Source organism: Podarcis gaigeae, assembly GCF_964106915.1.
Source record: "Podarcis gaigeae genome assembly, chromosome: 2".
Classification (NCBI taxonomy): Eukaryota; Metazoa; Chordata; class Lepidosauria; order Squamata; family Lacertidae; genus Podarcis; species Podarcis gaigeae.
The window spans coordinates 62895831-62913041 of NC_139679.1; the positions used below are offsets into that span (position 1 = coordinate 62895831).

The window sequence follows — 17211 nt, forward strand, 5'->3', positions numbered from 1 at the left end:
CATTGGAGAGAACCCTGTGCAGCCCTTAAGCCCCCTGGTTTCCATTCAGGTTTAAGTTGGTCTACACCAGTCCTTATAGGTAACAGCAGTCGTGTGACACAGGCACATGTGGGAATGAAATGCACCCCAAGTAGTTCCGTTCCCTAAATCTACACAAGCTAACCAGAACATCCAACTATTTTAAGTAAAAGGTAAATGGAGAATAGTGGTAGGTTATGACTGCTCTTCTTCAGCATTAGCGTTTACATTCTTTGTCAAGTTCTGTTTCAGTGGTTATTGACAACTCTTGACTTTGCAAACAGCAACTTTCTGCTGCTGGATGAAACTACTAAACTGGTGGCAGTAATTAGTGTATCAATTGCTGCTGGCAATACAGTGCACATTTCAAATCAAGAGAGGTTCCAGTTTTTAAAAGGAAGTTTTATTTTAACAATTTTCACTTAAGCGCAAACACCTAAAAGTAAATCACAATACAATGAAAGATTAAATCAAGGCCTCAGATTTCATACGAACACCAAGACCAAAATCCTAAAGGTAGCCGTATTGCGTCTCACATTTCCCCATTAACTTAAAAAGCTTAAATGTGCCTTACAAGATATTAAAAAGAAAAAACTAGAACTAACATGCCAAATGTTCACTTTTGAGATTCCAACACAGCTCCTATATCTTGTTTGTACAAAAAGGCATGTTCTTGAACATGCTCTGAAAACAGCGTCTGGTGTTATATGGTATAAGAGCAACATTTAACATAATTGAAACAGCTTTAACCTAAATACGCTTACTGCTCAAATACACTCCTACAACAAAAACTGGAAAAAAGCTGAAAATTGTTTAACAGGAACTTCTTTACTTGACTTATATCCTAGATGAATGTTTCAGCATATTCAAAAATACTGAACCTGAATGTTTTAAAATGATCCTGATTTCACTTACAAGTAAAGCATAAATCACAAGCTTGTGTTGCAAAACTGTTAAACTTAGTTTGTTTTGTTTTCTTAAAAAAAGTTGACCAAAAATTAGGAGACCAGTTACATTCCCCAGCCCCCACTCATGTTGGACATGTTCGACATTCCAGCCATGCCATTCACTCCCATGGATGCACGATTCCCACTGCTGTAGTAGCTGCTGTTCATTGCACTCTGGTTACCTAAGACAGATAAGACAATTCAGTGCAGTCACTTACATACATGGCACCACATTTCCCTCACCCCCAAGTTATCCTTATAACCTGCTTTAGATCCTGTACTATCACACAATGGAAGTGGCAGGCTAGCTTCATATAGATTGGATCCAACTCTGCATCACCCAACATCATCTTTTAAGTGTTTTTTTAAAAAATCTAGTCACTGAAAGCTTTTCCTGCTCACTCATCTAAACTGATTTTCTAGCTGAAACCAAGTATTTGGAAAATATAATATTTTAACTTAACTTTTTCAAGACAAGTTGATCCTTACATTAGGTGGGTAGCTAACACATCCAAGACTAATAAAAACATCTTACCATATCCGCTCATGCTGCTTTGACCACCATAGCCTCCTCCATAACCCCCACTCAACTGCTGGTTAGCTGGACCACCGTAACTGGATTGGCTTCCTTTCAAGTTAAGGACACACATGTTAAGACCTTGGCTACAGTCACCTTCCACAAAAAGCATATGCCTACATGCTACTTTAAAAAGGCAAGTCTGCTCCTAGTTCACTGTGTACCTGAATTTTATTTTGAGAAGATTCTTCCTAATTTGCTCTTCACTCAGGAATTTATTTGCAGATAAAACATTTTATAGATTCTTATAGCACCGGAGTTTTCAAATTATATGAACAATTGAATTAGAAGCAGAGGAGGGTGTCCCGTCCCCCCCCTAAAACTGCTATTTTATTTCTTGGCCACCATTCATTTCAAACCTATTTACCTAATCTGAAGCAGCATTTGGCAATATAGAGCATACCCTTCATTATGTGGCTAACAGACAACACAAACCCTTTTGTATATGTAGCTTTAAACAGCTCAGGGGAGGTGCCAAAAGAAGTTAGTCTTTCCAAGCTGTGACTAGGAAACCTGCACCTGACACAGAACACCTTTCTACATTTTTGTACAAACTAAATGCAAAATACAGCTGGTAACCCATTTCACATCTCTGCAAAACTCTTTTGCAGTTGAGGATATGAAGTTTGCTTTTTTAACTTAATTGTACCTTGTAAAGCACGAAGCCATTCTGTAAAGTGCTACTAAAACAGCATATGCACCACATACAAATAAAATGAACCACCACTTCAGAATAAAACTTTTTAATACAAGCAAACCAAGCTTCTGAAGTTTTGGTTTTACTGAATATTCAAGTTAACAGGATATCCAATAAGAGGAACCACCATTGTGGTACAATCTTTGCCAATTTAATTCTACCTTCTATTCAACATTCCTACCCTCACCCTCCCGGCAGTGACTGCTGTAGGTAGAAAACTGTAGCAACATTACGGACAACAAGCATCTCTTCCCCCAAGCACCCAATGTTACCAACTCTGCACCTTGGAAACCATTCATACCACCATTCACACATGCAGTTCTTATTTAACGGTCTAATTGTCAAAATGTAGACCCAAATGTTTTATATACCTGCCAATGTGTTCGTGTTCCAATCTTGAACTACCCCTTCCGTTTCCTTGACTGTGATTAAGACAGAATGTTGAATATTAGTTTCAGGCCACCGAGAATAAGCAGAACTGTAAAAATTAGCCAGTTTTGTTAAACATCAGCGGGACAACATGAAACTGAATTGCTTACACTTACCCATTGCTCCCATCATTTGACTGCCATATGCACCACCACTTCCTCCAGCTGTGGAATTCAAGAAGAGTTCTACATATCGGTGTTCTAAGGAAACAAAAAACAGCAATGCTCTGAACACAAACAGTTCAACTTACCTCATGTACAGTACAAAGAACTTAGCCAACTTGATGCAAAACTTGAAGGCTATTCAATTCTGAGAATCATGAGCAGTAGTGAACATCACACTCTCACCAAGTTAACCACAATGTTAACAAGCAAAGCCAGTATAGTAAACTGATTCATTCTACTCTACAGTTTTTTTAAAAAAGTGCATACATCTGTAGGGGAGCTTTAACTTACGCATATTTGCTTTGTCTTTGGACATTGCAGCAACAGCATCCTCATGAGTAGCGAACTCAACATCTGCCTCTCCTGTTACTCGACCATCAGGCCCAATTTCAATGTGTACTCTTACAGGATTAAGAGGCGAGAAGAACTAGGTAGAAAAGACAGTCATTAACTCAATGAAAATTTCTCAGGCAATGTTCTGCAGCAACAAATCCAAATAAAAATGTCACTTACATTGTAAATGTCGTTCTCTGTAGCTCTGTAAGGTAATCCTCTCATGTGCACACAGTGACCAGTTGTGCTTTGGAAAGTAGAGGATCCATCCCCATACCTGTGGTCTGACATCCCTGTGGAAACAGTCCATTCTAAATCTTTTGTATGTAGGACAAGTTTCCTCAACTGCCCTAATCAAGAATTCTTACCTCTTCCAAATCGATCCGATCCAAAGCCATAGCCATCATTATATCCATTATAGTCATCATAACCACCATAACCTGCAACCCACAATTTAGAGTTATGTTGAAAATGATCTTCCAACAGAACTATCTGTTTTTGAATAAGAAAGCTCTATATATTTACCTCCTCCATATGCACCACGTCTCATTCTTTCAAAACCACTTCCTCTACCAAGGCTGTTGTAGCCTCTTCCCACGCCCGGCCGGTCATAAGGACCTGGCCTCTGCATGGCCATAAGCTTGCGAGGAGGATCATAATGAGTGCGCACTTCTGCTCTGCTACTCTTGAAGATTTCAATGTACCTAAAAGGTTCACACACATAAAACTAGTTGAGTTTTTTAAAATTTGCATATTAGGTTATACAATATAATACATTACAATACCACAGCCTTGGAACTGGCAATTTTAAGCCAGAATTTTTACGTTTAGTCATAGAAAATAATCCAAGGCTAATTCAGTAAATCAGTTTGAGGTTGCTCATTAAGATATCCCAACCTTAAGGGTTAGGGAGAGCAAACTAGTTTAAGCTTCTGAAGAATCAGAACTTGGAGGGACTTATGTCCACTCAACAGTACCCATATTTTGCTCATATGGCAATATGAAAGAGGGTTAGAAATCCAGCCTCCGCCAGAATTCTAATCCATCAACACTCCAAAAAGCACTATGTGCTCATGAGCCCATCCTATGCGTTTGCATAGCAAATCAGCAAATGCAAAAAAGGTGCATGCTTCAATTAATACGTCACAAAACTTAGAATAAATCCCTTTGTGACATTTTTGGAAATTATGTGTTTATGTGAAAAAATTATACAAGAAAATGTTACATCAATATATAGAACAAGTTTAGTAATCACATTTTCTTATGGTAATAAAATGCTGTGTCTTTAGAGCTAGAGGCATAATTGGTGCTATTAGAAAAATTTAAAGCCATAATCTCTCAACTTCCTTAAATATCATTTAAACTTGTTCAGAATGAACAGTTTTGAGAGGTCTAGGGAGGGGTAGACGAACTAGCCTTTCACAGCCAGTTTGCATAAACATAACAAAAATTAACGTTTCATTATAAAATTGGGGGTGTTAGTAGGGCATGAAATTACATGTTGTGAGGTGAGCACTTAAGAAGAGAGAATATGGATTTAATAACAGTTTACCATAAGAAGAGCGACATATCCAACCAACCATCCATCCCCACCTGTGCCCTATTCTTTCCTTGTGTTTCTTTAGAGCCTTTTCAGCTATTTCCTGTGAAGCAAACTGCACGAAGGCCTCCCCCGTACTCCTCCCCTGGAAGTCCACCGGCAATGTTATCCCATTTGGCACGATTTCCAACCCTTCAACCCAAGGACAAATAACCCCAGTAGGGGGGTAATATTAACATCACAAGCCCAATCATGATTTTCTTATAGCTTTAAAATACACCAGAAGTTATACTTTATAAATTTCAGAATCAGTAAACCATACTATTAAACACTATAAAAGAAACATGTCAACAAGAAACACTTATTACATACTATTTAAAAGATTCTTAACTCAGCCTGCTTGCATAAAAAACATTTCTATAACATTTTGATTAATATTATTTCCAATTAGTGCAGGATGTGTTAAGAAAAACATTAAAGCAGCAATTTACTAATAAATAAATTCAATTGAACAATTAAAATTCCTCTAAAAATGTCAATTCTAGATCTTAACAAGAATCAAATTAAACTCAAAGATAATTTCATGCAAAATATTTAACAGATCTAGTAACAAAATCAAAGATTTGCATTTTCATAAACACTTCATTTCAAGACACTGTATATACATATTAAATTTTATGAAGAAAAAACAACTTGGGAAAAAATATTTCAACAGAAATCTAATACTGTGCAAGTTGATCTGTTTATCACAATTCATCAGAGTACATTCACACTTATCTGGACTACTGCAATATATTCCAAACATTCTGATGTAACGCTCACTTCCATTTGCTTTAACATTTCAGTTTCAATAGAGTTTTTAAGAGCAAATTACTTTATGACATACCAAACCTTGAAGCAAATATTTTTAAACCTATCAGACAAATACTTATTTTCTGTATTCCTTTTACATGTCATAAAGAGCTTCTACTACACATGTGAGCATTTCCTTCCATCCATTCAACCAAGCTAAAGTTATAACATTTATTCAATAACCTTATTCTAGACACTCAAATTTAAGAAAGCATTCTAAATGTTTGGCTGAGTGGAGTGGAAGAGTTAAAATGGCAACTTTGCTTCCAATCTTTACTTTATGGTTTAACGATTAGTTAGTCCTTAAAGCTTTGCAGGGTTAGACTGGAATAAAGTTTTACTTGCTACATCAAGTTTTAGAGGCAGTTCTCAAATTATCAAATAATTTAAACTACTGTGTTTGTCTTTAAAAACACCTAAAGCATAACCATACAGAATTGGCCATTCAAGGATTATTTATTATTAGTTGGCTAGGCATTACTTCAGTGCCATTGCAATTCTAATCTTTACCAATACAGCTATAGCTAGAACTTATACCCCACATACCTGAGAAAAACTGAACAATTTCTTCCTTGCTACAACCAAATGGAAGTCCTCTAAGACGTACAAAACCATCATTAGCCGTATCAGGGCTGTTAGGACCAGTATGCTTCAGAACCCAATCCATTTCAACGTTGTTTGACTTGAAGACTGCAAGAGGCACTTAGAATTAATGAATTTTGGAACATGGCACAAAAAGGTCAATGCACGACATTCATTTGGAGAACAGGTTCACATTTACATACACACAGAAGAATAACCATGCATCTAAGCTCCACCCAACTGAAGAGCTACTTAAGTCAGTTACTATGTCAATTCAATCCAAACCTTCAACATATCTGTGTCCCATTGTTTCTCTGTCTTTTTTCAATGCCAGCTTCACATCTTCTTCGGTCTCCAGTTCAACAAATGCTTCTCCGCTTGGTCTTCCTTCCCTTGTGTAGATAAAACGGACCCCTGAAGATCCATTTAGTATTTTGCATTCTAAGAAAGAGCGGAAGAACAAGTTTAACACACTGTCAGAAGCAACACTAACTTCATCAAGGACTTCTAACTGTGCAAAGGCTTGGCTTGTACGGCTACAATCTGATGTGTGTCCTTGAAATCTCAATAGAAGTCAATAAGGTTCTTTCAAGTAAACAGTTTCATCCTGCAGTACAGAATATATTATGTAATTGTATGTTTAACTTCAAAAAAAGAACAAAAGCAAAATTAACTTAGCCATAATATTATTATGGGGGTGGAAAGTGACAAAGGAAACATAACCTTATGATCTTTATTTCTGTTCTCATTACCATGAGCTGTCGTTCTCATTTCTTATCAGTTTTAAGCATTGTAGTCCTTAATACTATTTGAAGTAAACAGCACAAATCTAACCATGACTACTCAAAAGTAAGTCCTGAATCCAATGAGGTTTACTCCCAGGTAAGTGGGGTTAGGATTGGAGCCTAAATTGTGAACTGTTATATCCTTGAAGGCAGCTTCCCCTATTACCAGAGGGGAAAGTACTTAATTGTTCATTTTACTTTTTTTCTAATTCAGAGTTCTAGATTTAATCTAACCTGCAACACGGAAGTTCTTACGGAGGAAAGGGTATGGAGAAAAAACAACAACTCTACAGCTTGTTTACCTTTCACTACAGTAACTGAGTAAGGGAAGGAACCTGCTCCATGGAGACTGGGGCGGGGGGGAGAAGCAGACACGCGAACGGCTCTTACCGGAGAAAAACCTCTGCACCTCATCGGCGGAGCAGGACCAAGGCAACCCTCGCACTTTCACGACATACCCCTCGCCGCCTTCGGTGTTTAACATCATGCTGGAAGTGAGCGTAGTCTCCGTTTCGCCTTCTGTTGCTACGGGGCAAACAAAGACGTCGCCACACTGAGTGGGGCAGAAGATCGGCAACGGAGCACCTCGCCCGCCCAAACTCGCCGCTCGCCCTCCCTCTTCCCCACTCAAGTCTCTTCCCCACGTACACATGGCAAACCGAAATGCTGGTCCCCCGCGGGCGGGTTTTAGGGTCGCTTCGCCTCCGCGAACCCAGTGGGCCGGGCGGCGGCGGCGCGCTCTAGGTTCACTTATGAAATGGCGCCGACGGAGGACTTGCGTTTCCGCTCGGCCGAGCCCTGGCGCCGCCTCAGAAAAAAACAGGCCTCGGTCGTCGACAGCAGTCCGAAGAACCGGCTGCGCAGAGAGGCCCCTCACTAGTCGAAGCAAAAAATACTCGCGGAACCCGAACTGGGACAGGACCAACGGCTACAAAACTACGAGGGGGCTCACCTGCTTCTTGCGCGGCGTGGCCGAAAACGCAGCTCACGGCGCGTGCGCGCACACCCCCACCCGGCGCATGCGCTGTGCTGTCTGCCCATCCCTCCCCCGCGCCGAAAATACAAGCGCCACTGCGCATGACTTGTGGCAGACAAAACTCCCCCCTCCCCGATGCGAGTCCAAGGCTACCAATCGCTGTGCGCTTTTACTTGGGAATACAGTACACCCCTAGTGAACTTAATGGCATTTACTTCCGAGTAAAACAAAGTTGGTAGGATTCCGCCGCCCCCTCCCGCAACAACCGATCCTGTTCTCGTCCTGCTTAGCCTGCCCAACTCAATCCCCGCTCATCGTACGCATGCGCCGAAGAACAAAGCCAACCCCCTCCCCCAAGTTGGCTCTTTTGATTTCCCCTTACACGCAAGACTACGAGGCCTATACCCTTCATTGCATAATCAAGCGGTGGAGTCATCCATGTTGTACGTGCTTTCAACGCATACGGAAATGGCCATCAAACATGGCAGCACCGACAAATCACCACATTTCGCTCAAGACAGCACCAATGGCACCGCAAGCTGTACCAATATAAGACTAACGTACAATGTCGGTATAATTAGCCTCTTCCAACTCAAAATGGCACAGGAACACAAATGGCGCTCAAAGTACCTTATAAAATATGTTGTGGGCTACACAGACCTAACGATTCCTTACATGCTTTATACTTTAATGCCACTCCCTTGATGATCGGGGAATTAAGCCCCAACTAATTATTCGACCTCTTTCCACTTTAACCCGATTCCACACGACCACGTGCGCCCAATTCTGCTTATGGAACATTCTGGTTCCATAATTCATGGAAATTGCAATTTTACCACAACAACACAGGCGCCAATTGCAAAGCCCCCAATAATACAGCCGAAACAAAGATCCAACCTGAAATTGCGAGTGCCAGAGGCACTTTGTGAAAGGGGAGACACGCGGCAAGGGGCGAGGACTGCAAGAAGCAACTTCAACCGCGTCTCCCCAAGAAGGGCGGGCGGCGGTTTCCAGAGCGCGGGAGCGAAGGGTCGAGCTCTCCTTGGCAGCAGAGCCAAGAGGGCGGGACAGGAGAAAAAGCAGAGGCGGGTCGCCGCTATGGATTGGCTGAGCACAGGCGGGATTCTTGAAGAGACGCGAAGGCGCGGGAAGAGCTCGCCTCAGTTCCTTCCTGAAGCCAGACAAACAAAGACCGCTCGCCATGTATCCCCCCGCCAAGCGCCCCTGCGTCGGACCCAGTGCGCTGGACCGCAGCTTCCAAAAACGCCTGAAGAAAATCACCATTGAAGGGAATATCGGTAAGTGCCTGGCCCTGGACCCGCCTATATTTGCTTGACAGGAATGTCTGAACTTTGGGGTCTGCCTTTTTAAAAATTTAACACCTGTAAATTAACGGTGGCAAAATGAAGCCTTTGCTTCAAGGAGGGCGTCCTATTTACAAAGACAGAGCTATTGGGACGGCAGTGGAGTGCTCTTTTCCCCTCTGTCCCAGTAGCACGTCTTCCGGCGCCAAATTACAGCTAGGAAGAAGGACGTTGATATGGCGGGATTTAAGGCGCTGGCGCCTAAACATTGATAAGGACAGTGCTGTGTTCGCCTGTTACCTCTGCTAAAAACACGGCTCAAGGCTGTCCTTACCTATTTACTGAATAAATTCACAGTATATGCTTATGGAACATCTGCTTATATAATATTAGGCCTTAAAAAATCAATCGTAACAAAAACAGTTTTTAAGACAAGTCACTACAAAGGTCTGGATTGAAACAGCCAAGTCATACAACAGGCTTCAATGAAAAGGGTGCAAGGGTAAGAAAGCCATAAAAACCTGGAGCTTCTCATACTCAATACATACTCCAATACTTCTCTAAGTACACTTATTTTCTGCCCGCATACCTTCCACACAACACAGTGTTTTGTCATTTGGAGATAGAAAACAAAGTTACACAACGTTATAAATGCATTCCAAATCATGAGCTTGGGAAAGAAGGGGTAAATCGGATTCATAAGAGAAAGAAGAGCCTAGCCTTGCAAGTGTTTTAATACCTCAGCTTCTGGAAAGGCCAGTGTGTGTCTCTGTATTATGCTACCAATGTCTTATCCTAATACTAGCTGAATTTTCTTAACAGCTGCAGGGAAGTCCACATTTGTCCAACTACTGGCAAGGAACAGTGATGAGTGGGAAATAATTCCTGAACCAATTGCCAAGTGGTGCAACATCCAGACAACTGAAAATGAGTCTGAAGTAAGTAAGCATGCTGGCCCCCTAGTGCTAAATGTTGCAATACCACAAATGTTGCAATAGTCAATGTAACTTAGCAGTACTTTATGCTTCTTAGGTTACACTAGATGCTGTTTTACTTTCCACAGCAGATGTTTGGTATGTCTAACAACCAAGTGACAAGATTACTGACAGACTTTCTTTTTTATCATTATCAGGAACTTTCAACATCTCAAAAGAGTGGTGGAAATCTACTTCAGATGTTGTACAGCAAACCTACAAGATGGGCTTATACATTCCAGACCTACGCCTGTTTGAGTAGAGTTAAAGCACAATTAAAACCAATTTCTGCCAAGTTACTTGAAGCAGAACATCCTGTACAGTTTTTTGAGAGATCAGTCTACAGTGATAGGTAAGAGCATGCACACATTTACAGAAATAAGATATTGGTAGAATTAAGGGGCTACTTTACATACACCTTGCTAAAATAAAATATGAAGTATGCATCCAAAATAGTCATTTTAAATGTAAACAGTACAGTGAAAGACCCACTGAGTTTCTCTTCAGGTACATAGTATCAATTTGCATTTAAAAGCCTTTTCTATTACAGGTATGTGTTTGCCTCCAACTTATTCGAATCAGGAGACATCAATGAAACAGAGTGGGCAATTTATCAGGATTGGCATGCATGGCTTCTGAACCAGTTTGACTCCAGCCTAGAGCTAGATGGTATTATCTACCTCAGGACTACCCCTGAGGTATGCTTCCTTCTCCCTAAACTGACTAGTTTTAGATGCAATACTAGTACCAGAACTAGGAGCTCTTGATACTGAATAGAGTACACGCAACTCCCCATTTGCACAGGGGTTGTGTTCTGAAACACCATACACAGCAGGATGCACACAAGCCCACCGTTCCACAGCCAAAAATGGCGCATGTGCCAGTGGTCACACATGCCTTGACGGTGTGCAAATGGGGAGTTGCCTGTATTGTGCTAAGCTTTTACTTAATCAAATTTGAATATGTCTTTGATGGCCCCTGAAGAGTAACTTTTGTCCTAGACACTAAAAATGGGCAAATCACAATCTTACCTGTTAGTCCAATATTCATGAACAGCAACTTGATGCTTGATTTTACCCAGAAACAGTCCTGCTCAGTTAAAGAACACTGTAAACCTAGATCTCAAACCTTTTAACAAGACATTCTGATGTCAACAGAATCTACGTAAACACTGTTGCCGAGAGACAACAATGGGCTTATGTAGTCCTTTTAAACATTCTTATTTGTAGGATATCCATCTAAACTAAAGCATTGTTAAAATCTTCTGTATCCTTCTCTCAATAACAATGTTTTACTTGCAATCCATTTTCTTAAGTTTACTAAGCATTAAGAAGGCTGCAGTCCTAAGCCTATGTAGTTGGGAGCAAATTCAGTTCATCACACTTGCTTCCAGTCAGCATGCTTTGAATCAAAGTATTAGGCTGTGTTTAAGCTAATTGAAAAGTTTTGATATTAAAGTTTAAGAAGCTAGTATACCTAAGTAGTTCCACTTCAATAATGTTTCAAAGTCCAACACTGATGATTAGGTAGCACTCATTTTAGATATATGTAAAGTTTAAGTAGATATAAATTTACAGCAATTTACTGAAGGTAACAATTAGATACATGTGAGAACTTTTCATAATAACAATTCAGTGTGCTAAATGTTATATTGTGACATTAAAAATTACAGAAATGCATGGAGAGGCTACGCCATAGAGGCAGAGAAGAAGAACAAGGAATTCCACTGGAATATCTAGAAAACCTTCACTATAAACATGAAACCTGGCTTTATGAGAAGACAATGAAGTAAGAACTCGCATAGCTTTGACACTTTCATTATGCTAGTTTGCCCCTCCCCCAACAAAAAGCCTTTTTATCATCTTTGTTACTAGATTATTATGTTTAGCTCATTATATTACTACTTTTTCTTAAAGGTAACTTAAAGAATGCCATACTGAAATGGCAAAAAGTGTTATCTTGCAACACAGTGGCTACATACTTCTAAAAGTGTTTTAGGTGCTGCTGGTGCTTGTTGTCTTTAGGAGATGCAACCCTAACTTGACTCGAAGTTTAAGCCACAAATTCTATAAACATAACAGTCTAGAAACTGATAGGTTAACAAATGGGATGTCATTGAGATTCCTTAAGTTAATTGATATTTCTTCCAAGTAAACACCGTACTTTGTGGATTTTGTTTTGTAGGGTGGATTTTGACCATATTAGAGACATACCAGTTCTGGTTTTAGATGTTAATGATGATTTCAAAAATGATGAAATAAAACAAGAATACTTATTGGAAAAAGTAAGTATCTTCCATCCTATGTTTCTTAAAGCCCACGTGCTTGATTTAGCTCAATCTACCTTTTGTAGTCAGAAATTCCACGAGGGCTTAAATGGCCCATAGCTGACTGTCCTTTTCTTGCTTACAACTTTATTGTTTAAACCATGGGTAGGCAAACTAAGGCCCGGGGGCCGGATCTAGCCCAATCACTTTCTAAATCCAGCCTGCTGACAGTCTGGGAACCAGCATGTTTTTACATGAGTAGAATATGTGCTTTTATTTAAAATGCATCTCTGGGTTATTTGTGGAACATAGGAATTCATTCATTTTTATTTATTTTTCAAAATATAGTCTGGCCCCCCACAAGGTCTGAGGGATCTCTTGCACTAAGCTTGACTAGTGTTTTATACACATGAATCAAATGCCATTAAATTAAAGTCAAATTTCCAAATCAGTGTATTAGATTGCTGCCATGAAAGTTGTCTGCTACAGGTTAGATTATCTAATGTGCAGAATGCTAAACATTATTAGCTAGCTTTTTTCCTTATGTGACCTCCTCCATGGACATTTTATAGCCAAACTCACATGCAAATGCTTAATACCTGGTTTGGCCATAGGGTTTTGATCAGAATTGTTTTCAATAACTCATTCACGTATCTTGTTTTTACAGGTCAAGGGTTTTTTGACAACTTAGCAACTAAAAATACCAGTCTAGGAGGATATTTGGAGAAGTGCCATTTTATCTAGTGTATAACTTTGTACAGTAAACAGTCCCTGCTTTCTTCGTATGGACATAAGGTGTAAGGTTGCTACCCAGCAGAAAAGAAATTCTTTAATACATAGATGTAAAAAAAAAGCTGTTCAAGATACTGGGATTGTTTTCAGAATCAACTCATCTTGTGGTCTGAGTTTCTCTGAGGTAAAATGAGAGAATTTGTGCATCTTGCACAAATATACAACTTAGAAGAAATTCTACTCATTACTGGAAGTGTCTAAAAAGCTTACTTCAAAGTTGTTTTGTTCAGATAACTTGTTTTGTATAAATCAGATATGTTTTAGGTACAATAAACATTTTGTAAATAAAACCTCTGTGAATGCCTTCATCAGAACTTGACTGCAGCAAATGTTTTCTCCAAGAGAACAAGGCCACTACATTCACATGTACTATTGGCCATGTGCTTTCGGGAACTAAACTGAGACAGATCAGGTATCTCACCAGCATGTGCCCACTCTTTGGTGCATTTAAAGCATATTCTTATCAATACACTCATTTCTTAGTCACAGGGGTTCATAACGTAAGAACTGACAGGTTGAGAAATGTCAATATTTAATAATAGCATGGTTTTTTGTGGGGTGGGGGTTGTATGAGATTATGGAGGAAAACTAAAACAGTTTAGAACCATGAAATGTATAATCTTTACCTTAGAAGCAAGTCAAAGTTCAACAGTGCTCTGGAGTGAAACTATATACAATACAGAGGAACTTTTTTATTTATACGGAAAGACAAGTTTTCCTTTAAGTTTGATTGGCTTTTTTCCTATAAAGGTCTTACTCCTCACCTTTGCTTAGGTAGATGAAGCAGAGCAATTAAAATACTTCTAAGTAAAGGACAGCTTGGCTAGTTGAGCCTATTGCTAGTTCCATAACTTAAGAGAGAGGAAGGAATTGGGCATCTTGCTAAAGAGCCACTGCCACGTGCGCCCTGAAACCCGGAACCCAGCACAGCCAATTCTTTATGGCTCGATTAAGATGTCGGGGAGGCTATTATTTTTATTTTCCAAGCGTGCCAGCAACACATGGCAGGGCCATCTTCAGACACACCGCGGAGCAAACAGCACGGTGCTTTGTGCAAGGAGACGCGCGGTGGGGGCGGAGGACTGGGACAAGTTCGACGCGCGACGCCCGACCAGTCTCCGAACCGCCGTCGGTCACGTGTCGCGCTACCCTCCATTTCGGGGATTTCTACTTATCGAAACAGCTTTTCTCTCTCCCCCCCCCGCCCACTATTTACAGCGCGATCCCCCCCCGCAGTCCTAGAGGTAGTCACGTTATTCTCTTCCCTGCCGTCGCCTCACTATAAGCAAATAAGGGCCCGACGTGGGGGGGGGGCGGGGAGAGGAAGAGAAACGGGAGAAAGGCGGCCGATTCCAGCCGTTTTCTTCCGCGGCGGCCTCCGAGCGCGACTCTACCGCCTCCACTGCCGCCTAGGCCCCGGAATGGCCGCCGAGCGCGCAGATTGGGCAACACCCACCACAATGGCGGAGGCAGGACGTGGTCAAAGGAGAGAAGGGGGGAGGGAGGAGAGAGAAGAAAGGGAAGAGAAAAGGAGGAAGGCAGAGAGCGTATAAAGGGAGAGGGCCCGGGAGAGCGAAGGGCGCGCTCCCGCCGCTTTCCCCACTGGGGAAGCTGGTGGCGGCGAGAGGCCTAGAAACGAAGGGATGAGGGAGCCTCGTTGGACTTACACAGGCAGGCAGAGCGGAGGACCGAGGCGTCTGCGCCGAAGCCCCTCCCCTCCCCCGATCTGCGCCAGCGCTCGAAAGCCGCAGCAGCAGCAACGGCCTTAACGGCCGCGGATTCCTTCCGCCGCCGCCGCCTCCTTGCCAGTTGGCGGCGCCCACTCACCCAGGCCGGGGATCTCTGGGCCGGTTTCTTCAGTGTGGCAGGGATCCATCGCGTCGGGCCTTTTTTCCCCGCTGTTCTTTTTGTGTGTGCGTGCTCGCGCGCAAGTCTGTCTTTCGCCCGGCGACGATCAAGGCGGCTGGCGGAGTCGATCAACCGAGCGTGGCGCTAAAACAATGAAGGAAGAACACGAGAGGTGGTTTTAAAAAAAAAAAAGCCCTCGTCGTCCAGCTTCCCCAGCCGGAACTGGCGTCGCTTCCTTCTCTCCCCCCCCCCTCCCCGCTTCCCCATAGCGCACCTCAAATTAAGGAAGATTGTATTTTTCAGAAAAGGCCGAATCCGATCGCGCGCGCGCACCTCCCGCTTCCTCCCTCAGACTCACCAGGCTTCCTCGCAGTTGCTCTACGCCTCTATAAATAACTCCTTCCCCCCACTTGTAGGCTTGTGACATCAGATTAAGTAACCCCTCCCCATTCCCGTCCAGCGGAACCAACCAATCGCTTGGCTACAGAGGAGCCGGAGGGGCAGCGTCTCCCCCATGCCTTGCTCTCCGTTAAAGCGCCAAGGCTCTTTTGTACCTTCAGGGTAGGAGGGCCTGTGGGGCAGGTGGGGTGGAAGGAGACCTACTGGATCGACCACCCCAGGGCAGCAGTCCCTGATCCTCCCGAGGAAGAAGCGAACGCCGCGGAATGCGCTAGGGCTAAAGTGAACACGCTGGAGCTGCGGATCGAGCCCCCTATCTTGGAGCAGCTGGAATCCTATGGACGTTCTTACTCCGTCACATAATAACTCTGCATCCTTATCTCCGCTGGTGGTTCTGCTCCTCTGAAGAGCCTTTCCATACTTAAATAGAGAGGGGCCAAGGAAGGGCAGTCAGTCGTATCCTTTCAGACCCTCCAAGTGTCCCTATTTTCTGATGTCCAGGTTTCTGATTTGATCCCGGAATGTTCCACTTTTCCTTAGGATGTCCCTATTTTCATTGGAGAAATGTTGGAGGGTATGGCATTATCCAACCCCAACCCCCCAGCCATCTGAAGGCAGCCCTGTAAAGGGAAGTGGTTTTTTTAAATGTTTAATGTTTTAACCATGTTTTTACGTATGTTGGAAGCTGCCCAGAGTGGCTGGGGCAACCCAGTAAGATGTGTGGGTTAAAACTAGTAAAATTGTCATTATGGAATGGGACATCCCTATTTTCATCTGATAAATGTTGGAGGGTATGTCCTTGGTGCAGGGGAGCCAGGTATTTGCCCCTCAATTTAGCTTCCAGAGTGTTGGGCTAGGAGACTAGGGCTAAAATCCCTGCTCAGCCATGAGGCTCACTGGGGCCACTCAAAGCCTCTCAGCCTAAACTACCTCACAGTGTTGTTGTGAAGATAAAAAAGAGAGGAGAACCACGTGTGCCACCTTGAGCTCATTGGAGAAGAAGTGGGATCGAAATGTGGCAAATAAATTTAACCTTTTCCCAACATTCCACACCTGACACACAATCTGTTCACTAGCACCTTGATTGCAGTTGATAGGATGTTTGTCATTTTAAGACTGGTGACAAGTGACTCTTTCCCCCCATGCTACTTTGTGAACTTCTAAAACGAACATGGGTGTAGACAGGGAGGGGCAGCTGCCCCCCAAAATCAATAAAAATACATAGCTAACTGAGGTTCTGCGCCCCCTAACAAAAGGCCTGCCACCATCAAATCCTGGCTAAGCCCATGAAAAAGAATGTCTGTTGCATCACCACAGTGAAAAAGTGTCTAAAGTGTGTAGAGCAAAACACCAAGACACACCACCAGCAGCCAACAATTTTGGCAACCTTTTACTTTTGTTTTTTAAAGCTCTTAAAACACTGTGCTGACCTCTCCTGTACTCAAATGCATATCTTCCATAATTCCATAATGTGTGTGTGTGTGTGAGAGAGAGAGAGAGAGAGAGAGAGAGAGAGAGAGAGAAGCCAAAATGCAAGTATGGCTGTTCCTCAACTGTGGGCCTTATCCCCCTTCCCCCATCTCTGTTACATACAGCCAATTATCTCTTGATTCTAGCTCTGAACTGGCATAGTAGAGCACTAAAGTCTAAAGTCCAAGTTTGTCCACTTGCAGAAATGTCTCTGGTTTCTCTTAGCGGTCCTCCTACTTTAACAAGTGAATGTATCAT

The 17211-nt window shown here is 42.3% G+C and overlaps 2 protein-coding genes across 31 annotated transcripts; one reads left to right on the plus strand and one right to left on the minus strand.

Moving 5' to 3' along the window:
- Positions 1-405: 405 nt before the first annotated feature.
- HNRNPH1 (heterogeneous nuclear ribonucleoprotein H1) lies at positions 406-17204 on the minus strand. 30 transcript variants are annotated; one of them, XM_083728543.1, is made up of 14 exons: positions 15639-17204; positions 15064-15228; positions 7315-7443; positions 6425-6580; positions 6104-6247; positions 4759-4897; positions 3691-3869; positions 3534-3605; positions 3346-3458; positions 3124-3259; positions 2785-2868; positions 2611-2661; positions 1501-1593; positions 406-1147 (listed from the first exon to the last, which is right to left on the minus strand). In XM_083728543.1, exons 2-14 carry the CDS (start codon positions 15110-15112, stop codon positions 1029-1031), a joined length of 1464 nt encoding a protein of 487 aa, XP_083584669.1. In that variant the 5' UTR covers positions 15113-15228; positions 15639-17204; the 3' UTR covers positions 406-1028. The 30 variants fall into 30 exon arrangements, with proteins under 30 accessions (XP_083584669.1, XP_083584662.1, XP_083584666.1 ...); XM_083728536.1 differs by having other exon boundaries at positions 3346-3476; XM_083728540.1 differs by having other exon boundaries at positions 7315-7449.
- On the plus strand, positions 9065-13526 carry LOC310839713 (deoxycytidine kinase 2-like). The gene is made up of 7 exons (XM_083728630.1): positions 9065-9198; positions 10027-10142; positions 10337-10530; positions 10729-10876; positions 11851-11966; positions 12363-12462; positions 13112-13526. Exons 1-7 carry the CDS (start codon positions 9102-9104, stop codon positions 13133-13135), a joined length of 795 nt encoding a protein of 264 aa, XP_083584756.1. The 5' UTR covers positions 9065-9101; the 3' UTR covers positions 13136-13526.
- Positions 17205-17211: the final 7 nt, after the last annotated feature.